General features: G+C 42.4%; 1 protein-coding gene across 2 annotated transcripts in view; it reads right to left on the minus strand.

The window, feature by feature from the left end:
• Positions 1-23,656, minus strand: part of BMPER (BMP binding endothelial regulator) — a 270,991-nt gene that overhangs the window by 219,287 nt on the left and 28,048 nt on the right. For both annotated transcript variants that reach the window (XM_024130256.1, XM_055084685.1), the window contains exon 3: positions 20,405-20,504. In XM_024130256.1, the coding sequence (XP_023986024.1) occupies positions 20,405-20,504 (100 nt within the window). The remainder of the gene's footprint in view (positions 1-20,404; positions 20,505-23,656) is intronic.

Raw genomic sequence — 23,656 nt, forward strand, 5'->3', positions numbered from 1 at the left:
GATTCACACATTTTTCAAAACAGGAACATGTTTCACAGTATGGGATGCACAGGAGCAGCTGAAGAAAATAAAATTTATTTGAAGACAGCAAAACAACCAAAAATCTCATAGGATAAATTACGGCAGCCACAGATAAGAAGTCACAAATGGAATCCTCAGCTTCCTGAATGTAATTTCAAAGACATCAGTGAAAATCTCTTTGACGAGCATAAAGAAGAAATGAAAATATATACAACACACATACAAAATGCCATTTGCGTGACTAATGTAGTGCCCTGCATCATTTTTACACTTTGGGCAGCATACCACACAGATGCAAACTTTATGGCTGATTAGATAGGATGTTTAGGGCTCACTGTAAAAAAATTGTCAGATCTTACCACCTCCCTTTTTCTCTTTTATATTTTGAAATAATTATAGATTCACAGGAAGGTACAAAAAATATACAGGGAGGTTCCACATACCCTTCACCCAGCCTCCCCCAGTGTTAACATCTTGCATGACCATCGCACATATCAGAATCAGGAAACACATTGGTTGACATTGGTGTGGTCCACTGAGCTCATTCAGATTTTACTGATTTTACATGCACTCATTTGTGTGTGTGTGTTTGTGTGTGTGCGTGTGTAGTTCTATTCAGTTGAATCACGTGTTTAAATTTGTGTAACCAATCAATATACAGAAGTGTACTATCACCACAAGGCCCTCTCAAGCTATTCATTTATAACTACACTCACTCCACTTACAGCCTCCATCTCTAAGCCCTGACAACCACTAACTAGTTCTCCATCTGTGTAATTTTGTTATTCAAGAATTTTATATAAATGGAATCATACAGTATGTAGCCTTTTGAGATTGGTTCTTTTCTCTCAGAATAGTTCTTTTGAAATCCATCCAAGTAGTTGCAAGGATCAATAGTTTGTTCCTTTTTATTGCTGAGCAGAATTCCATGGTATGGATGTACCCCAGTTTGTTTAAACACTCACCCACTGAAGGACATCTGGGTAGCTTCCAGTTTTTTGCCTATTACAATTAAAGCTGCTGTGAACATTTGTGTACAGGATTTTGAGTGAACACGGGTTTTCATTTTACTGGGATAAATAGCCAAAAGTGTAACTGCTGAGTTATATGGTAAGTATATATTTAGTTCTACAAGAAACTACCATACTGATTTCCAGAGTGGCTGAACCATTTAACATTTTCACCAGCAATATATGAGATTTTCCACATCTTCACCAGTATTTGGTGTTATCATGCTATACATAATATATATATATATATTTTTTTGTCATTTTGATAAGTGAGTAATGATATCACACTGTGGTTTTTATTTGCATTTTCCTGATGGCTAATGATGTTGAATATATTTTCATGAGCTTTATTGCCACCTGTATATACTATTTGATGAAATATCTCCAATTTTCTAATTAGATCTTTTAGATCTAATTAGATCTTTTCCTAATTAGATCTTTTGTTCTCAAGGTCTTCCACGAGGCAATTTTTTTTTATTTTGATGAAGTTCAGTTTATCAATTTTTCCTTTTTATGGGAAGTGCTTTTGGTGTCAAATGTAAAACCTCTTTTTGCCCAACCCTAAATCTCAAAGATTTTCTCCTACAGGCTTTTTATACACATTTTACAGTTTTACATTTCACATTTAAGTCCATGATCAATTTTCAGTTAATTTTTGTATAATCTATGAAGTTTATATCATGTTTCTTTTTCACCTATTTTTTGTCTAATTCTTCCAGCACCATACGTTGGAAAGGTTAGCCTTCTTCCATTGAATTGCCTTGGCACCTTTGTCAAAAATCAGTTGGGCATACTTGTAGGAGTCTATTTCTGGGTTAATTCTTTTCCATTGATCTTTGTGTCTATTCTTCCACCAACACCACACTGTCTTTATTACTGTAGCTACACTATAAGTCTGGAAATTGGGTAGACTGATCCTTCCCACTTTACTCTTGTTTTACAGAAATTGTTTTAGTTATTCTAGGTCTTTTGCCTTTTTACATAAATTTTAAAATAAGCTTCTCTATGTCTACCAAACCAAACCCCTGTTGGGCATACCCCTTTTTATACCATTTGAGAAGTATTTACATGGGAAAATCAGGCTTGATGCACGCATCATCCAGGAGCCTCTCCCACTGCAGGATGAAGCCTGCCGATGTTTGCCTAGTACATTTTTGGGAAGCATTTGTCAAAGAGCAGTCCAAGGACGAAGGGCATCCCTAGGGGGCTTGTTAAAATGTAGATTTCTACAGCCCATCTTTTTCCTCTTATCTGCCACCTCCTTTACCTGAGCTCTTTTCTAAAAAGTTTGAGCTAAGCCTCCTTTGCTTTGGGATGATTTTAGAACTGTATGGCCAGCAGAAAGGGTGCCTGATTAAACAGCCCAGCATATATGCAGTCTTCTGGGAGGTTGTGCGTAGCCTGCCCTGATCTTCAGGCCATGAAATCAGAGGGAGGTCTTTGTTACATCGAATTGTGGGTAGATAAGGGCATTAAAGAGAAAAATTCACCCTCTCTAAAATGGGAAAAAATGGAAACAGACATTAACCTGTGGACAGAAGCTGTAGAAGATACAGCCAAATATCCAACAAGAAATGCAGTCACTGATGAGTGTGATCATACCTGGAGAGGGATGAGGAGAAATCTTCACCAACAGGTGAGCCTCCAACTCAACTAATAGGAATCTGACATAGATGCAGGTATGGGAGCTCTGTACTAGCAATCCTGCACTTCCTGAGCCTGAGAGGAACCGTGGATTTCTGGATTTTAGCTCATCAACAAAGGCTTCTTAGAAATTGCATTTCTTTTGTTAGTGATATTTGTTAAAAAGAAGAAAAATACCAAAACACATGGCATATAGTCAGTGATGTGCTGCTAATGTTTGACAACCAGCTCTACAGAAGAGAAAAGCCCCGATCTTTTAGTGTATTCCAATTTCCAACGTATAAACACTACCACCATGGTCAACTGCAAGCTGCCAACATGATGTCACCAAGCACAGAGTTAGAAATATAAGCACTCCAGAACACCACTGTATACACAACTATTTATTTTAACATTAGAAGTTATTGGGTCCATGAAACTTTTTTTTGTTCCTAACAGCAAGCCATGAACATTTGGCTAGAGTTTAGGGTATTTTATTGGCATCAGAGGTCATGCTGTTTATTCTATTTACCTAGATAAAATACTTAAGAATACCAAGTCACATCTTTTCAGTGATGACATTATATCTCACTCTCCTCCTCCTAAACCTGGTATACACAAGCTTATAATTTAACCAGGGGAACATTCATTTCAGTGGCTTCCAAAATTGTTGACCATCAGAAACATCTGGGGGTTAATTAAGAATATAGATGCCCAGTGGAAACAACCCACATGTCCACTGATGGATGAATGGATAAACAAAATATGGTGTATATATACAATGGAATATTATTCAGTCATAAAAAGGAATGAAATTATGATACATGCTACAATATGAATGAACCCTGAAGACATTACATTAAGTGAAATAAACCAGACACAAAAGGACAAATATTATATGATTCCATTTATACAAGGTACCTAGAATAGGCAAATTCATAGAGACAGAAACTAGAATAGAGGTTACCAGGGGCTGCAGGGAAGGGAGAATGAGGAATTATTGCTTAATGGGTATACAGTTTCAGTTTGGGGTGATGAAAAAATTCTAGAATTAGATAGTGGTGATGATTGCACAACAATGTGAATGCATTTAATGCCACCGAACTATACACTTTAAAACGGTAAATTTTATGTTTTGTGTATTTTACCACAATAAAAGAAAAAAAAGACACAGATGCCATTGGAAATTATGTTTCACTTGGTCTGGAGTGGGACTCAAGCATCTGAATATTTCACAAGCAGCCCTGGCAATTCTAAGGCACATTCAGGTTCAGGACCCCTGCATTTTACAGAAGAAACCAAGGCCTGGAAAGAAATAAGTTAGTGAAGGTCAAGTAACAAGAAGCGGCAGAGTAGAGAACTGATTCCAGATCTAATTCCAAGTCCAGACCCCTTTCACTTCATTCTTCAAATGACGGAGAGTCTTTACGACTATCCAATCCACAGGCCCCGAGGCACAGAAGCTCCCTGTTTAGATGCCTGAAAATATTACCCTGCTTCTGCATTTAGCACTTCAGTGTGTTCTTGCCTCTAGAGCTTTGAAGTTGTTAGCTTGCATTCAAAGCCTCATCAAGGTGGCCATCCCACAGTCTCCAGAACCCCAAATATCAAAAATGCCAAGTGTATCTTTATTTTATTTTGCGGTACGCGGGCCTCTCACTGCTGTGGCCTCTCCGGTTGCGGAGCACAGGCTCCGGTCGCGCAGGCTCAGCAGCCATGGCTCACGGGCCCAGCCGCTCCGCGGCATGTGGGATCTTCCCGGACCGGGGCACGAACCCGCGTCCCCTGCATCAGCAGGCGGACTCTCAACCACTGCGCCACCAGGGAAGTCCCCCCCAAGTGTATTTTTAAACCGGATTCCTCTGCTGGTCCCAGGTATGGCTCAGAGAATGCCCGGACATTCTCAGGTAGTAAGAGGGTTGCCTCATGTGTTAAACATCGGCTGGTCGATGCCCAAGCATGTCTGCAGATAAACATCTTGAGCCCTTTAACCACCAAGCTACTGGAAACATAATTAGATGGCTCTGGTGTAAATAAGCCCATCTGAGTGAAGGAGGCAATCAAGTTCACAAAAATACCAATGTACTTTGTTCACGTTCATTATCACATCAGTCCTAGTAGATGTCAGCCTCTGTAGCAGATAGATTTCTATAGCAAATACACATTAGTTCTCAAGGTGAGATATCTGTCAAAAAAAGAACCCAAGGGACGTCTTTGGTGGCACAGTGGTTAAGACTCCATGCTCCCAATGCAGGGGGCCCAGGTTCTATCCCTGGCCAGGGAACTAGATCCCACATGCATGCCACAACTAAGAGTTCACATGCCACAACTAAAGAAGCCCACCTGCCGCAACTAAGACCCAGCTCAACCAAATAAATTAATTAATTTTATAAAAGAGAGAACCGAAAACATTTGTTCCTAAACACAAATTGTGCCAACTTCTAAGCAGACTGAAAGAGAGTATTCTCTGATCAAAGTCTGATAAGAATGGTTATAATTGTAGCATGATGGTCATTTTAAAAACAATCAATAGCATGCGTGAACATTCATGCATCTTCATAAATAGATATGTGTCACAAATACAGACATACTTTCAACTTTGCAGTTGCCAAACTCAAGCAGCAAATCAAAGAGACCCTAAACAGATGTTGGGGGCTTTTGTTTGAAATCACTTCTTTCCTGTAGTTTTTGATGAATCATTCCAGCTTTCTACTTGGAATACCTAGCTTTATTTTCACAGTTTGATAGCCTCCAGGAAACAATTCTTAATAGAAGCCTCAGAGGAGATAAGAATGTTTTTTTTTAAATAAATTTATTTATTTATTTTTGGCTGCATTGGGTCTTCATTGCTGCGCGTGGGCTTTTCTCTAGTTTCAGGCGAGAGGGGTCTACTCTTCGTTGCAGTGCACGGGCTTCTCATTGCGGTGGCTTTTCTTATTGTGGAGCATGGGCTCTAGGTGCACGGGCTTCAGTAGTTGTGGCGCACGGGCTTAGTTGCTCCATGGCATTTGGGATCTTCCCAGAAAAGGGATCGAACCCGTGTCCCCTGCATTGGCAGGTGGATTCTTAACCACTGAGCCACCAGGGAAGTCCCGAAATAAGAATGTTTTGATTTTAAGACATTTCGAGATGATAAGCATCACCGTGATTTCATTCCTGTACTGAAACGTCAGAGAGGAGCAGGGGAACATCATTTTAAAGTGTAGAGCGGTTTGCTCTCCGTGGTGGGAAAGTTAGAAGCAGTAACAGAGTAGTTTTCAGAGCAGCTGTAGAAAACTCGAAGCCCAGTTAAAAGTGTGTTTTATATGATATTTTAAAAGGAAGCACAAAATCATATCATAATGACGGTAACTAGGAAATCCGAAGCCATAATTGCATATTATTTGGTAACGCTGCACAATACAGTGAAAGAGCTACTAAAAATTGCATTAAGGTTATCACTAAGTCTAAAAGTACTGAAATATACTACAGCCACTACCACATGAAAATACACTTAGGCTATGGTGATTTTACGGATTTTTTTAAACCTCTATGGAATTCAGTGACGAATCAGTAAAGTGACAGGAGGTTGGGAATGGTTTATAGACAACCAGCCATTTTTCAGCCCTACATATCCATTTTTATTCTCTCCCTATAATTCTCACTCAACTCTTTTGCAGTTCTGCTGAATTCCAAAAAGGACTTAAGATGTATATGGCTCAACAGTAATATACTAAATACGCAGTTGATGTCAAGAGACATGTACTAAACCAGGAAAACTGGAATTTGGTTCCAATTTTCCTCTCTTCCTCACCTTTTTCCGACATGTATTCAACTACCGTGTGCCAGGCACAGTGATTGTGGCTGAGAACACTATGGTCCCTGCCCTCACAAAACCTCTAGTTTAGTGGGAGTTACAGAAAATGAAAACAGTAAATCACAGTTGTGCCTGGTGTTAAGAAGGAGAGATATTTAACTCCATGGCAAGTGGCCTTGGAGGCCAGGAAGTGATGCCTAAAGTGAGAGCTGAAGAAAGGGTAAAAGTCAACCAGATGGCACAGGGTGGAAAAGCAGCCAGGCAGAGTGAGCAGTGTGTGCAAAGCTCCATGACCAGAAGCAGGCACAGAACATTGAGGGAAACAAAATAAAGTCTCCTAACTGCAGGAGTCCAGAACAAGAGGAGGTTAGAGAGGTAAGCAGGAGCCAGACATTACAGGGAGGAAAGGGAACAGCCAAGGGTGAGCACTTGCTAGCACTTGCTGTGTGCAGGATCCATAAGGCATATTCTAGCTCTAAGTGCCATTCTTGATAGATGCTTCTACCTGCCATGCATACCAGAGCTGCTCTGAGTATGGTTGGTAGATTCTAAGGCGATCCTCAAGACTTCCACTCCCTGATACCTCCACCTTGTGTAATCCCCAGCCCTTGAGTGTGGGCAAGACTTGTGGATGTGATGGATGTCACTACCATGATTAGGTTATACAAAGATGAAGCAATTTTACAGGTGTAATTAAGATCCCTAATCAATTTCACTTTGAGTCATTAAAGAGGGAAATTTTCCTGAGTGGGCCTGACCTAATAAGTGAGCCCTTAAAAAGAGTCCATAGGTCAGAGAGACACTCTCCTGTTAGCCTTGAAGAAGTAAGCCATTCTACAGCTACAAGGAATCGAATTCTAACAACACGAGCTTAGAAGATGACCTTGAGTCTCAGATGAAACCGAAGCCCTGGCTGACCTTGACTGCAGCCTTGTGAGACCCAGCTAAGCCATGCCCAGAATCCTAACACGTGGAAACTATGCGATAATAAATGACTGTTATTTTAGGCCACTAAGTTTGATGACAAACTTGTTATGCATCAATAGAAAATAAATAGACTGGACATTGGTAGCTGAAGGAAGCTCTGTCAGGCTGGTAGCCATTGAAGAGGATTCCCATGTTTTTTATATGGATGCCAGGTCCACACCGGATTGCAACACTTCGCATATGATAGGACAAGAGACCAGGACCACCATTCTCCTCTGTCACAATGAGGAACATTCTCAACTTGCTCACTTCAGAAAAGTAAAAACTGACGCACCCCAAGTCAGCAGCTAGCCTTGGAAATCTAATCTTCTAACTTAAAGGCAATCACAAACTCTTCACTTAAACTGTCTTCCAAAATCCCATGGAGTCTAAAACACTGAGGCTGTTAATAGAAGGACTGAAGCAAATTTGACAGAGAAAGCAGATCTCTGCTTTAAGTTTTCTTACTAGTTTTAACAACAAAAACAGGTTTTGTAAAGTATGATTTTAATGTTAACAAGATCTTTTCAAACAAATAGGGTCTTTTTTTTATTTAAATGCCAAAATAGCCTGGTTTATATTATAGGAAGCCAATGTATGAAATATAACATTTTATACATCTTTTTTCAGTTAGAGAAAAGGAGGGAGGAAAACAAATCCCTCAAGTTATTTTTTTTTCTTGCCTTTAAAAACATACTAATGACCTCCACTCAAATTTGGGGGGCTGAATAGGTAAAACTAGTTATACTGTTAAAGGTTGAAATAGTTATAGCTTACAATATACACGCAGGCACCTCATAATCTAACAACTTCAAGAAACACGTCAAGAATTCTCCTAAGCTCAAAATCATGGTAAAAATAACAGTGGCAATGGAATTGAGTAGCTCAGTGATGGGAATGTTTTTCAGAGCAATGTAATTTCCTAAGATGTTTTAAGTGATAGGTCAGAGTCTCAGCATTAAAGCAGCTAGGAGTAAAGCTGCTGGAGACTGCTTTCTGTATGTATAGACTGACTCTGGAAGGATTCCCACAAATCCGGTAAAAGGTTATCTCCAGGAAAGGGTACAAGGTTGCTAGGGTCGAGAATAGGAAGAAGCCTTACTTTTACTAAAGATGTTTTTGTGTATTTTTAAAATAAATTTATTTATTTATTTATTTTTGGCCGCGTTGGGTCTTCGTTGCTGCGTGCGGGCTTTCTCTAGTTGCGGCGAGCGGGCTTCTCACTGCGGTGGCTTCTCTTGTTGTGGAGCACGGGCTTTAGGCGCGCGGGCTCAGTAGTTGTGGCTCGCGGGCTCTAGAGCGCAGGCTCAGTAGTTGTGGCACATGGGCTTGGTTGCTCCGTGGCATGTGGGACCTTCCCGGACCAGGGCTCGAACCCATGTCCCCTGCATTGGCAGGTGGATTCTTAACCACTGTGCCACCAGGGAAGTCCCTTTTGTGTATTTTTAATTGTATGAATGCATTATCTATCAAAAATATTTTATGAAACCAGGCATACACATATGTACTCACAAAAGAGTAAAGCTCATATGAATTGTCTCCCTGGGGCACTGCAGTACAGTCATGGATACTGAAGAGGAAAAGAAAGTAAGTTTAGGGGTTCCCCAAAAAAGTCAATTAGTAAGAAAAGCCACCTCCTCCTAAGCCACATGTTGTTTCCAATACCTCCACAAAGCTTCTTTGCCCACGTACTTCCTCTGAAATTGCTGGTCCACCCACGGTATAAAAGTCCATGGAGGGAGAAGGGGTGTGACACAGATGAAAGTGATGCAGACAAAACTGATGCCAGTGTCTCTCTCACTCCTTCATCTCAGGAGCCCTCCTAATTCTCCAGGTCTTTCCTCCCTCCTTCTTATCTCATAGGCAGTATATGTATTACCAGGCAGAAGAATGGAGCATTTGGAGTCTGAGCCCTGCTACCTCTGAGCAACTGTGGGATCTTGAAAAACATCACTTCCCTTCTCTAAGCATCTTTGTTTCCCCATCTGTTAAATCAGAACAGTAATAACCACCACCTCAGGGGTGACTATAACATTATCTATGAAAACCTAAAGACTGGGGTTTGTCTATTCCAAAATATTCTCTAAATCTAGTTCACAGTACAGTTTAAGTGACTGGTAGAGTATTAACCTTAAGGCAGGTCATTCCTTATTTGGGATGTGAAACCTGGGACAAACTGCATCCGGGTCAATCATACATAATAACTACCAGAGATCCTGGTGATGTCTAAAAGGAAGGAAAACAGAGGTTGGGGAAAGAGCTGCTCTTTTGTTTGGGCAGCAGACAATGCACGGTTATAACTGCCAAAAGAAATCTGGTTAAAAGCAAACAACCAGATTGACACATGCATGGAAAAACTCACGGTTATTCCATCTTAAACCATGTAAACAACAGGACAATTTATTCTGTCAACATAAGGAGTGTAATTATTTTTTTAAGTTTTTTTAAATGCTCATTCATATATATGGTAATCGGCTGGCTCCCTCCAAAACAGCCACATAGCAATATTCTGAAAGGCATTGTCATCTTCCAAGTCATTCTCGAAGCAACAGGAGAAGCGGCTCCTTATTTGTGACCTTGTACTGCTTGAAAGGCAAGCTATAATTAATAATACTCAATCTTTTACCATTATTCATAGCTCTGTTTTACTTTGGTCAGCACTTGGTCTCTATAAATGAGCCCAATCCCCTTAAAATTCTCCATGCATGTTTTGCTCCCTAATTATTTACCAGAATCTAGGATGGTTGTCCAGTTTTGGAAATCAGTGTGCAAATATTTATATTTTGCCTCTTCCCTTTCATTTTCTGAGACATCATAGGATCTTTTTAAATCAAATATAAAAATTAAACTATTAAAAAACAACCCATGGGATCACAACCCATAGAAAAATGAGACAAGGCACAGAGAAATCAAAGACAAGAAAAGACTGTGGAAAATAAATCCCACCTGACAAATGAAAGACTATTTTCTTATATCTTTCATCGAAATATTGTGGACAATTAATATTTTATGCTCTGTATGAAGAAAGAGGATGGAATTTGACCTATAAATGTTTGAAACACACCTTATTTGTTTATTATCCACTAATAACAAACATATATTCAGATAACAAGTACATTATTGTTCATGAAAGAACCCCAAATTAAAGGGTGATTCTCAGTCCAAGTAAATACAGAAAAGCTGCCAAAACCGTGTTTGACTCTCAATGATCTCATTTGTTTTCATCAAATAATATTGAGATTTTTCAAATTAGATTAATCTTTTGCCCAGTTATTAGGCTATTTGGATTAAAATGTTTGACAATTATTAGCATAAAATAATCTGAAAAGTACACTGAAACACTTGCTTGAGAAGAATAAGTTATAATTTACTTACTTTTTTGTTTGAAAGAATAATCTGGTTTCATAAAAGGTAAGAACAATTTGGTAAGCAGTGCCAGGTATCCCACAAATACCTGGCATGGGATCAGTAAATACTTGTTGAATGAATGAATGAATGGAACATATGAGCAATCTGATTGAAGCAAACAAGAACACAAATGCCTATACACACACACACACACACACACACAACCTTCCTAAAAATCCTTTTGGAAATATGAGTTTTCATATTTCTGTTTCAGCAGATTTACTCTACTGCTTCCTTTTCAATACCAACATCTTCTTCAGAGGAAAATAAGCAGAAATCATGATAGGATTCTTCATGTTTTTGTCTGACCCTCCCCTAAACAATCAACAAACAAAAACTTAAAAGCCCAGGAAATGGTATTTTAACAAGTGCCCTAGGTGATCATGAGTGGCGGGCAATGCCTAAGAACTATTCCATGCCTTTGTGTGGATCACGACCTTCACCTGGGAGCTTCCCACAAACAGCTCTCTTTGGATGTGATGAACTCCTTCTTGATCACAAAAATGAGTTGCCTCTTCTGGAAAGCCTTCCCCAGCACACTTCCCTTGCCCTCTGCACTCTGGCACACCTTCCCTGGAGAACTTACCCTGTTGGATGGTATTTTTTTGTCCCTCCAGTACAGCAAGCTCCTTGAGGGCTTGGTTACCCTCTGGTTGATCTTTGCGTCACTAACACCTTGGCAAATGAGTGATTTAAGTTCTCTGAGCCTTCGGCTTCCTCATATATAAAATGAGAAAGACAGAAATGACCCTGCTGTTGTGAGGACTAAGTGGTGAGCATAAACCAACTAACCCAGTATCCAGCACTGTGGGGAAACACATCCCTTTGGGACTACTACTATGAAGGTAACAGGTGAGGATAAAGGTTTTAAAATCAACCAGACAATTCACACCTCACCACCCACAGGGCTTCAACAGCACTAAGTGGAAAAGCAAATGCCACGGTTTTCTCAAAGGGTTAAAGCTCTTGGTAAATACAAGCAGGTTCCACTTTTCATCACACCAGAAGGTGACCAACATATAGAAGACCTTGTTTTCTTGTAGGAACAATATCATCACTGAGCCTGGCCTCAAAACAAAGAATAGGAATGATCCTTAAAGACCCACAGAGAATGAGCATAGTCTTTACGGATATAATAAATATAAACTTCTGTAATTATTTAAAGGAATGAAATGAGACTCCACATAATTACAAATAAACTATGAACACTAATTACAAGTGTCCCCAAATATACATCAGTACACACAGACTATAGATATAAACATAAGTGTAAATTAATATGGGAATTTTAAATGGCCCAAATTTCTTAAGAGACTTTCCAAGAAAGAATGAGCTGATGATATGCCTTCTCTCTGTGCTTTCCCCCTATTGGAAGTAACAAAACAAAATGTAATAACTTCAGAGAGTCTTCAAATGCCTCAAATGTGAAATATGCTTGATAACTGAGATGGTAAAAATGAGGATAATGATATTTTCTCATTGAAAAATCATTCTTAGAAATAAGAGGCATGTAAAACAGTCTCCCTTTCTTCATCTAGCCTATATTCTAAACTTAGTTGATTCTGTTACTGCAGTTCAGTTCATTGGGTGAAATTTTGCAAAAATACCACCATTCAAGTCTTAATTTGTTGACAACCGTCGGTGCTTTCTATATTTCATTGAAAAACAGAAAAGAATTGCTGACCCTCAGTTAGGTTCTTTAAAAGGAACTTGATACCATTTCTCACAAAACCACAGAAAGGGGGAGGAAAATATCCCTTGTAATATGGGAGAAACCCAGAACAGGAAAGAACTGGGATAGGAGTGTGCACGTAGCAGTCTCAAATAAAGAGTTGGCTATGTGGGCAGCGTGTGGGCAACGTGGCTATGTGCGCAAGTTTTTAAGGCAAAAGCAGCTGATTTGCCTAAATGTTGCTAAGTGTAATACCAACTTCTCCTCTAGTCTATCATAATCTTTTAGGAAGAAAGGCTTGAAAACTCTCAGAGGAATAGGAAAGGAGACTAGCCTTGCCTCTTTTGGAGGCAATTACAATTTAACTTGTGCACGCCTCTCCCCACAGCACTTTGACTTCCAGGTTTGTCTTTGAGCATCGGACACACAGGGGCACAGGAAAAATGGCAAGTTGGTTCCCTGTAGCTTGGCATAAAACTGAAAGTCTAAACGTCTATCAATAGGGAGACGTTAAATAAATTATTGTACGTCTGTGCTATGGGATCCACACAACTAAAAAGCATGAACTGGCAGGGGAAAATTCCTAAATCATATTACTGTAGAGATATTTTTAAAAAGCAACCTGTGAAAGAATAATTACTATCTACTTTCATTTATGTAAAAATAAAACCACACATACAAAATTACATATATATATAAATGTGTGTATATGTAATAAACTGGAAAAGATCTGGGAAAGACAATAAATTGATAACAGCTGTTATTTCTGAAAAGAGTGGGGTTTTGTAGCTCAGAAAAGACTTTACTCCCTTGTTTAAATTTTTAGTATGGTAATGTATTGATGTAGTAGTGAGATAGCTACTACACCAATAGTTGAAAATAAAGTTAAAATGGAAAATAATTATGCTAAGGAAGGGAAAGAGGAGGAGAAAGAAGTTGGAAAAGAAAAAGAAAAGTTTCAGCAAATGATGGGAGGTCCTTTGCCGGTTCTTGGGGCTCAAGTCCCACCACCCTCCCCGCCGTTTATTTACACAACTGAAAAACTAGGAAGAGTTTTGATAACCATTCACCAGCACTTCAACATTTGAGTTACATTTTCTTGGTCATTACCTACTTTTCTTTCTTTCTTATACCATCATTCTAATGATAAAAAAAAATTTCAAAATAGCAGGAGAGCAAAGGATCACAGCCACACAGCTACGAGGGGCAAAGAGATTTCACCCCAAAGATGCACTGACCAGGACAGATATCGACCAAGAGCCTCTCACAGATGTGCTTCTCATCCCGTCATCAAAAAGGCCCACCTTCTCTCTTCCTTTCCTTTCTTTACCTGGTAGCAGTGGTTCTCAAGCCTCAGCCCCCATGAGAGTCCCGGTGGTGACGTGAAAATGTAGACTCAGGGGACCGGGGGCAGAGCTTGTGATACAGCAGGCCTGCAAGCCTAATGGTGAGACCAGTCTGCCCCCCATCGCTGTCATTTACTAGCTCTGTCGCCTTGGGGCTCTCAGTGCCACCACTTCATGTGTAAAACGGGTCTATGATAGTACCTCCCTCAGTAGGCTGTGAGGATCCAGTGCCTGGCCCTGCGTAAGGACTATATATATGTTCGAGCCCCTGCAATTTTGATGAAGACGACCAGGATCTCAGTTACTACTGTTATTGGACAAGGCCCAGGAAGCTGCATTATCATAGGTAAGTCTTTGGTCCACTGCATTTTGAGAAACACTGCTTACACTCACAATTCCCTCAGGTAAGAGGAAGAAAAAACAAACACAAACAATACTCCAGGGAAACTCAAAGCAACTAGCTTGGACTATTGCTCCATCCAGTTAGCAATCCTAGATTTCCCCTTCCCGTGTGCCTGCTGATGGTAGAAAGGTTTTCTAGAAGGGGTGTCTTTGCTGGGAAGCCTGGTAGACCCACACCCTTCACCCATTCTGCCAGGTTAGGTACGTGCTGTGCTCACCTTTACTAAGAGGCCGGATCTGTCTGGTGATCAGCTTTAAAAACAGCATAAGGTGGTACCTCTGAATGCAAATGACTTTCAAAATACAGGAGAATTAAGTCCATCAGCTCTCCTGTCACCATGCGTTAACTGGCCCGGAGGGGCTTTGAGGTCCCTTCAACGCCCTGAATCTGCTTCCCGGACCCGCCCCGGAAGCAGAGAAGGGGGCTCGGGTCCGGAGGCGGGAAGCCCTGGCGGGAGGAGCCCCGGAGTCGCGGGCGGAAGTCGGTGTGGCCCCGGTGGATGTCCTGCATCCCCCCTCCCCCCTCCTCCTACCGGTTGGTCGCTGCCAGCGCGGCACGGGGTCCCCCGAGAGGAAGAGCAGCGGTGGCCGTGGATCGGGAGTGCCCGCGGGTGTTCCAGGCCCTTCCCCTGCCAGACACAGGGCCCCAGGACTGTAGGAACAGTGTGCGAGTCCTGGCTAGCCATTGCAAACTTTTTGTGACTTAGTGCAGATCGTTAAGTCAGTTCCTCATCTGTAAAATGGGCTTCATATTACAGATTTAGCACGGTCAAATGTATGCGTCGACCGCCAAAAAAACAAACAAACAAAATTGACCCTGAGATAATCTTGCCTGGACATCATTCTGCTCTAAAATAAACTATTATCAACAAGCTCCTCATTACTATGACTCCTCACTGAATCATTCTAAGTAAAAGTTAAAACCTCCAGTGTTAGCACAGAGCACGCCCATTGGAAGAGGACTTAGGAGAAGCACAGCTGCCGCGGTTGTCTCAGAGTATCTGCTCCACACTGAGGATTCGTTGCTGTCCTTGTTCCACTGTGTGATCAGAGGACACAAGATGGGGAGGAGAGGTTTACCCAGATTCCTTGGGAGGCCAAATCCAGAGTGGTTTCTGGGTTCACACCAAGATCTCCTCTCTACCCAGGTAATGCTCTTAATCCTCCCTTTTTGGTCGTTATTCCTTTACTGCACATGTTCTTTGGTTTCAGCTTCTTGTACTTACCCTTGCCCAATGTTAAAATCCAGGGTATAACCTAAATGCCCAGGAATGGAGAAATGACCCAGTGAATGATGGTACATTCCCACGCAGAATCTTATGTGCCCATTAAGGACAGTATTTCCAAACAAGTTGAGAAGATGTTATGCCCTGATGTTAAGTGGGAGAAGAAAAAAAAAAAAAAAAAAAAAAAAGGAAAAAACCCCAGAAATAACACAATTCAATAGTAAGAGATCAACTAGGTAAACACTTCGACATGGGAAAAAAATGCAGAAAACATATATCAAATATTAACTATTTAATAGTTAATTAAATAGTTAACTGGGTAGTGGGATTATGAGTCATTTATTTTCTGCTTTTCCACAGTTTAGCCTATTTTTAAAAGCTTCTTCTATGAGCATATGTAACAATTCTAATCAGAAAAACATAAATAAACCAGTGCAAATACAACTGTGTCCCTTAAAACACAGGAGACAAAAAGTGTATTATGGAGTAGAAATAGAGAAAATGAAGGGGGCATCTTAAGAGCCCCCTCTACAGCCTGACAAGTCAGCACTTTTCAGGAGTCTCTCTCAGGAAGGTCCACCTCAGGGCAGGCTGGGGATTTTAATCTCCCCCAAAAGGCCTGGACTTCACTGTCAGAAAGAGAACTCAGGGCACTGAATTCACTGGTCTATTCTTGGGTCCAGTTTAATTTGAAGAGACTTTATCATCTTAAGCTCAACAAGAATACTCATGAAATGTATTTGTCACAAGTATCACTTTCCTTTGGAAGATTAGGATGATCAAAGGAAAGAATGATAATAAAGGAAACAGCAGGACAAGAAGGAAAGTGGGTTACACACTACAGCAACCCAAAGTGCCCTCCTGTACTACGGTTAACGGGAAATGAACCTAATGCCTCGGGCATGGTTCCTTCACACATTCTGCTTCCACCCTGTAGCATCTAACTCATCTCTCACTGGCGAGGCAGCCTTGCAAGATGAAGATGGCAAATCAGTCGTTAAAAAAATAAAGAATTAAATAGAAGAGGTTCTTTAAGGTGAATCAACAATAACTTAGACACACATTGGCTCAGTAATGTATTCTTTTCTTTTTTTAATTTAATTTTATTTATTTATTTATTTTGGCTGCATCAGGTCTTAGTTGCGGCACGTGGGATCTTTGGTGAGGCATGCGGGATCTTCCGTTGCAGCGCGCGGGCTTCTCTCTAGTTGTGGCGTGCAGGTTTTGTTGTTGTTGTTGTTGTTGTTGTTTTCTCTCTCTAGTTGTGGCCCGCAGACTCCAGGGCACGTGGGCGCTGTAGTTTGTGGCACGTAGGCTCTCTCATTGAAGCGGGCAAGCTCAGTAGTCGTGGTGTGCAGGTTTAGCTGCCCCGAGGCACATGGCATCTTAGTTCCCCCACCAGGGATCGAACCCACGACCGCTGCATTGAGAGCTGGATTCTTTACCACTGGACCACCAGGGAAGTCCCAGTAATGTATTCTTAATTGGAATTACTTTATCTGACCATCAGCTTGAGAGACTCCTAAGAAGTTACTATTTCAGGTCTTGCATCAATAGCTCTCAGAAATCACGTGAGTAAAACATCCGCCTCCCAACTCCATAGGAAAGAGGAGAGAAGTAAATGGTTGATTTCTCCTGCTCCAAAAGGCTTCAGAAGACGCATTTTTATAGTCAAGTCCATCAGGTATTTACAGAGCACCTACTATATTATATTAACTGAGAAATGTTTGCATGCCAGGCACTTTGCTAAACACATTGACAGTGTCTCGCCATTAGCTCCCTCCGACACAATTATTATCCTCATTTAACAGGAGAGGGAACTGGGGTAGAAAGAGGTTCCATGTCTCTACCTGCTCAAGTGAAAACGTTGGGGTATTAGTTTCTCAGGCTGCTGTGACAAATTACCACCAGCTTGGAGGCTTAAGACAACAGAAATGTATTATCCTCTCACAGTTCTGGAAAGTAGAAGTCCAAAATCAAGGTGTTGGCAGGGCCATGCTCCATCTGAAGCTTCTAGGGAATAACCCTCCTGGCCTTTTCCCAGCTCCTGGTAACCCAAGGCATTGCTTGGCTTGAGGCAACACAACTCCAACCTCTCTGCCTCTTATTTATTTATAGACTTAAACATTATAGTTTAAGTCTATAAATAGTAACTACAATAACTATAGTTACTCACAAACAACTTGGCATTAATCCTTGACGTGTGGATTTCATATAATAGTGTGCATTGAAAAGTTCAAAGTCCTCCTTGAGCGTAGAGACTTGTGGGTTGTCACTAGAAATGGCGCTTTAGTTTACTTGGTTTCTATGGAGCTCCTTTTGAGAGCTCTACAGAAGGGAGCCTCCCCTTTGCAGCTCCAAAAAAGGATATTCTTCTGTGGGGGCAGAAATCACCTGGTCAAGATCTCTTTCAGAGGTTCCCACCCAGGCTGCACATTAAATCTCCCGGGAGCTTCTTCAAAAGACAGATGCCTCAGCCCCCCGCCCCAGGGCAAGTGAATCTGAATCTCAGCAACAGAGCCCAGGCATCTGTACCTTTGTTTTCTCTCTCTAGTTGTGGCCCGCAGACTCCAGGGCACGTGGGCGCTGTAGTTTGTGGCACGTAGGCTCTCTCATTGAAGCGGGCAAGCTCAGTAGTCGTGGTGTGCAGGTTTAGCTGCCCCGAGGCACATGGCATCTTAGTTCCCCCACCAGGGATCGAACCCACGACCGCTGCATTGAGAGCTGGATTCTTTACCACTGGACCACCAGGGAAGTCCCAGTAATGTATTCTTAATTGGAATTACTTTATCTGACCATCAGCTTGAGAGACTCCTAAGAAGTTACTATTTCAGGTCTTGCATCAATAGCTCTCAGAAATCACGTGAGTAAAACATCCGCCTCCCAACTCCATAGGAAAGAGGAGAGAAGTAAATGGTTGATTTCTCCTGCTCCAAAAGGCTTCAGAAGACGCATTTTTATAGTCAAGTCCATCAGGTATTTACAGAGCACCTACTATATTATATTAACTGAGAAATGTTTGCATGCCAGGCACTTTGCTAAACACATTGACAGTGTCTCGCCATTAGCTCCCTCCGACACAATTATTATCCTCATTTAACAGGAGAGGGAACTGGGGTAGAAAGAGGTTCCATGTCTCTACCTGCTCAAGTGAAAACGTTGGGGTATTAGTTTCTCAGGCTGCTGTGACAAATTACCACCAGCTTGGAGGCTTAAGACAACAGAAATGTATTATCCTCTCACAGTTCTGGAAAGTAGAAGTCCAAAATCAAGGTGTTGGCAGGGCCATGCTCCATCTGAAGCTTCTAGGGAATAACCCTCCTGGCCTTTTCCCAGCTCCTGGTAACCCAAGGCATTGCTTGGCTTGAGGCAACACAACTCCAACCTCTCTGCCTCTTATTTATTTATAGACTTAAACATTATAGTTTAAGTCTATAAATAGTAACTACAATAACTATAGTTACTCACAAACAACTTGGCATTAATCCTTGACGTGTGGATTTCATATAATAGTGTGCATTGAAAAGTTCAAAGTCCTCCTTGAGCGTAGAGACTTGTGGGTTGTCACTAGAAATGGCGCTTTAGTTTACTTGGTTTCTATGGAGCTCCTTTTGAGAGCTCTACAGAAGGGAGCCTCCCCTTTGCAGCTCCAAAAAAGGATATTCTTCTGTGGGGGCAGAAATCACCTGGTCAAGATCTCTTTCAGAGGTTCCCACCCAGGCTGCACATTAAATCTCCCGGGAGCTTCTTCAAAAGACAGATGCCTCAGCCCCCCGCCCCAGGGCAAGTGAATCTGAATCTCAGCAACAGAGCCCAGGCATCTGTACCTGCCCCTCTTGTTATACAGCCACCTTCTCCGTGTGTCTCTGTCTGCTCTTCATATAAAGACACCAGTCATATTGGATTTGCAGCCACCCTAATCCAGTATGACCTTATCTTAACTAATTACATCTCCAAAGATCCCATGTCCAATTAAGGTCACATTCTGAGGTTCCTAGTGGACATGAACTTTTGGGGAACACTCTGCAACCCAGAATGCATCTTCAGGGTGAGAAATCTCTTTGCAACCCAGGACTGCTGGATTTGGACTTGGTAGTGTGACTCCAGAGCCCACATCCTGAACCACTGTGCTCGTTTTGACCTCTGGGGGACCACACTGCATACACTGACATACACTAGGTGACATCAGAGCGTGACCTGGCTCCTGTCCTGAGGAGCTGAGGACCTACTGAACACAAACAAGACAATGAAAAAGCACATCACTGAAGTATCTGTGTGAACTTCTGGATGCCATGGAAACGTGACCAGGAAAGTGACGGATGAGGGCTGGGGGACCTTGAGCACAGGCAGCATCTGGGCAGGTTGGGGGAAAGACCTGAGCTAAGGCAGAGGCACCTAGAACAGTGTGTTTGAGAGAGACAGGCGTGCCGGAAGGCCACAGGAGATGGGGGTGGAGTAAGGGCATTTTAGAGATGCTTCAAAGACAAAGGGAAGGACTTAGATTTAATTTGGAAGGAAAGAAAAAACTTTAATAGGGACCAAAATGATAAAAATTGGTCTAAAAGACTCCTCTGGCAGAGGTGGGCAGGGCAAGCGTAGAGCCTGGAAACACTGAGTGTTGAAACTTCGTGACAGAACAGGCTTGCGTGCGTGTGTACCAACCTGCAGAGGCATCATGTTTACATCTCTTCTGTGGCATTTTAACAACTTGCCTCAGAAAATAAACCAACGATGTAGATGCTCGCCATACTTTCATCCCCCACTACGAGGACCCCCCCCTTACTACCAAGCCCCCAACACTCACACACACAGCAGCTTCCCTCCCAACACCCACTTGCACCCCAGCCAAGAGCTGAGTGAAGAGAAAGGTGAGAGAAAGAGAAATTAAAATACCTGCAGGAACAGCCAGAAAAGGCAGCCAAAACATAAATTACCTTTGCACCGCTCGCAACAGGCTCCCCTCTGCTTGATGGCCAGGGCACAGTCTCTCGACAGCACTGGGCACTTCTCTCTCTTACAGGTCACTTCCTTGTTCTAGGCAAAAAGGACGAGAAACATTTGAAATCAACTTCAAAACAGAATCCCCAGAATCCTAGCACATGGCTGAGGTTTTCCTAGCTTCCCTCTTCCTATATTGCCTTCATCTTGGCGAGAAAACTCTGTGATAGCAAATGAGATTGTGCTCTTTCTGGAACAAAAATATCCTTCCAGGAATAGATTGAGATTCGGGGCAGATGAAAGGGGATGAAAAGCCCCTTCTTTACCAGCCAAATTAACCTAGATAACTGAACTCCGAGAGAGAGAGGCTTTCTCCCGCCTGCTCTAAGGTTTCTTTTTAGTACACACTAGAAATGATAATATTTGTGTAAATCATATTTTGCCCATTGGGCTACCTGGGCCAGGACTGCATCGTGAGAACAAAAATATTTGCACACGGCCGTCCAACAATCCTTAATAGTAGAGTGCATTAAAATGCAGCAATCTAAAGTTCCAACTCAAATAATGACAAAGTTGAGTATTGAATCGGCTCAGTAAGAGAAAAAATAATATTCCCTATGCCAAGCAGAGACACAGGAGTCAGTGTTTTATAGCTGTGGGACAGCTGCATTATATTAGCACTTATGCTAATGACAGTGTGGTGAGCATTTGCATCTTTGGTTTTATCCTGAAAAGTTAGCTGTTAAAATGACTTCAAGAAGATCCAAATATGATGCATATACCTGTTTGGAGAACAGGATGCACATGAACCAAAACTACTATGTCACAACACTTCAGCGAGATTGGAGCTGTAACAAGGTTCTACTAAATGCTAGGTGCTGTGACTTTCATTCCTATTAAAATGCTGTGAGATAAGTATTATCACTATCTCTTGTTTATAAACAGGAAAATTGCTGTTCAGAGAAGGTCTATGACTTTTTCAAGATCATACAGCTTTGCAGTGGCAGAGGTGGATTTCAATATCAAGCTCACAAATGTGTACAATGCCCACGCCCTACCCTGAGTTAAGGCTGGGATGGCCACATTCATTGCCTGATTTAGGGAGAGATCAGAGAGGAGCAACTGATCAGCCCTCTGACCTCGAGATGAATTCAGAACCCTCCTGGAATACATGCAGGAGAAATCCTGACTCAGCCCTGACAATGACCTTGGGAAGATTCACAAGTGTAACCAGTATGCTTCAATGTCAAGAGTAAGGAAGATCTCCGCATTTCTATTCCAGCACCAAGGAGGGGTGTGAGGGGGTGACGGCTGTGAGAGTGTTTAAGTGTGTGTGTGTGTGTGTGTGTTGGGGACCTGGGGTCCAAGCTGAGCCCATACACCAAATTCTAGCTCTAAAGCAGTTCTCAGATAAAACATGTCACCTTCTGTGCTGCCCTCCAGTTCCCTAGGAGTTGCAAAGCCCCTCAAGATGTTCCCAGGGGCTAAAATGATTCTAAAATGAGTCCAGATTGTCACCTTCTCCTTTTTTGAATGAGCAGAACCTCCGAGAGTCCCAGAACCCCACTCCCTCCAACTCACCAATCACCCCTCCCCCAGAGTAAGGTATATGGAGCCTGGGCACGGGTGAGCCTCGCCATTCCAACAGCTCTATTTCTACACAGTCTTGTTGTCTCACTGCGCTGATGGCTTTGCAAGGCCACTGAAGCATGGGAATAATGAGCCCACCCCGATCGGTCCTGCTCAAACGTCCCCACGTAGAAAACGGCCATCATTACCGAGGCCAATGTGGTAAACACACTGATGGGGCCGTCCCAACACCTGCCTGGCCACTCAAAGAACGAGCATCAGTTCTCAGCCACTGTACCCACTCCTGCAGGGCCGGTGTGCAGACCTTCTGTTTTTTCGTTTATTGGTTACTGGTGTCTGATTGTAAGGTGTGGTTGACCTGAGTAATCCAGTCTCCTTTTCTTTCCCCCTTTTTGGTGTGTGTTATGTGATAAAGGTTCTCATAGGGCTAATCTCACTGACTCCTTAAAATCCTATGGAGCAGGGGCTTCCCTGGTGGCGCAGTGGTTGCGCGTCCGCCTGCCAATGCAGGGGAACTGGGTTCGTGCCCCGGTCCGGGAAGATCCCACATGCCGCGGAGAGGCTGGGCCCGTGAGCCATGGCCGCTGAGCCTGCGCGTCCGGAGCCTGTGCTCCGCAACGGGAGAGGCCACAACAGAGGGAGGCCCGCATACCACAAAAAAAAAAAAAAAAAAATCCTATGGAGCAGTGATCCTCACCCTTGGCGGCTAATCAGAACCCGTGTGCAGTTCTTAACAAAGCCCGGCACTGTCTCCCATTCCCTGAAGCTCAGATCTGATTTATCTCAGGACCAGGCTCCCCAGGTAATTCCAGTGTGCAGCCCAGGCTGAGAACCACCGCTGTGCGGGGAGCGTTCTTAGTACCAGCGGGGCTGAGGCAGGCTCGGGAGCTGTCCACAGTCCCGGAGTGAACAGCTGCCTGCAACCTTAACGCAGGTATCCTGGCTCCGAGCCCTGCAACTCTCCTTCCCTCACCCTCTCTTCTTCATAATAACGGTGGCCTCATGACTCACTGTTAGGTCATGGCCCTTTGATTTATGTTCATATTTTTTTCTTAAATACAAACGTAATTCATAATTATGGTCACAATTCAAATTAAAGAAGTATATTCTTAAAAATTAATAGTGCCCTTTTGCCACCACCAAAGTAATCGAGAACAACGATCAGGTGTCTGTGCTGCTTGGCATTATGAACAGTGACTTAGCTTTGCAAAGTGCAGTCACTCGAAGCCATAGTTTGATACCAGCTGCCCTACCCAGGGCATTACCTCAGAGCATCTGTTACCTCGGCTTTATGCATTCAGCAAAGCTGGCTGCAGCCTTAAGGAAAAGCCACCCCCCAACCCCCAAGTGCATCTCCTCTCTAAAAGGAAGACTCCTCAGACACAAGGAAGTAAAAACTCTAACAGTAGTCAGAGTGGGTGTGAAGTCAAAATTTGGGGTCTAATGTATAAGAAGACACAGTCTCTTACATATAGGAATTCTTTGCTAAATTAGAAACCTAACAGCCAGTCAAAATCCACAGCAAGATCCCAAGATCCATAATAAATAGCTCGTAATTATAGTTCAGCAGAAAATTTATTTCAACCAGATGATTTGTAGATTCACTTCTGGAATTTTTTGTGTACTCACACACACATACACACACACGCGCACACACA

Source organism: Physeter macrocephalus, chromosome 5 (assembly GCF_002837175.3).
Source record: "Physeter macrocephalus isolate SW-GA chromosome 5, ASM283717v5, whole genome shotgun sequence".
In the NCBI taxonomy this organism is placed as follows: Eukaryota; Metazoa; Chordata; class Mammalia; order Artiodactyla; family Physeteridae; genus Physeter; species Physeter macrocephalus.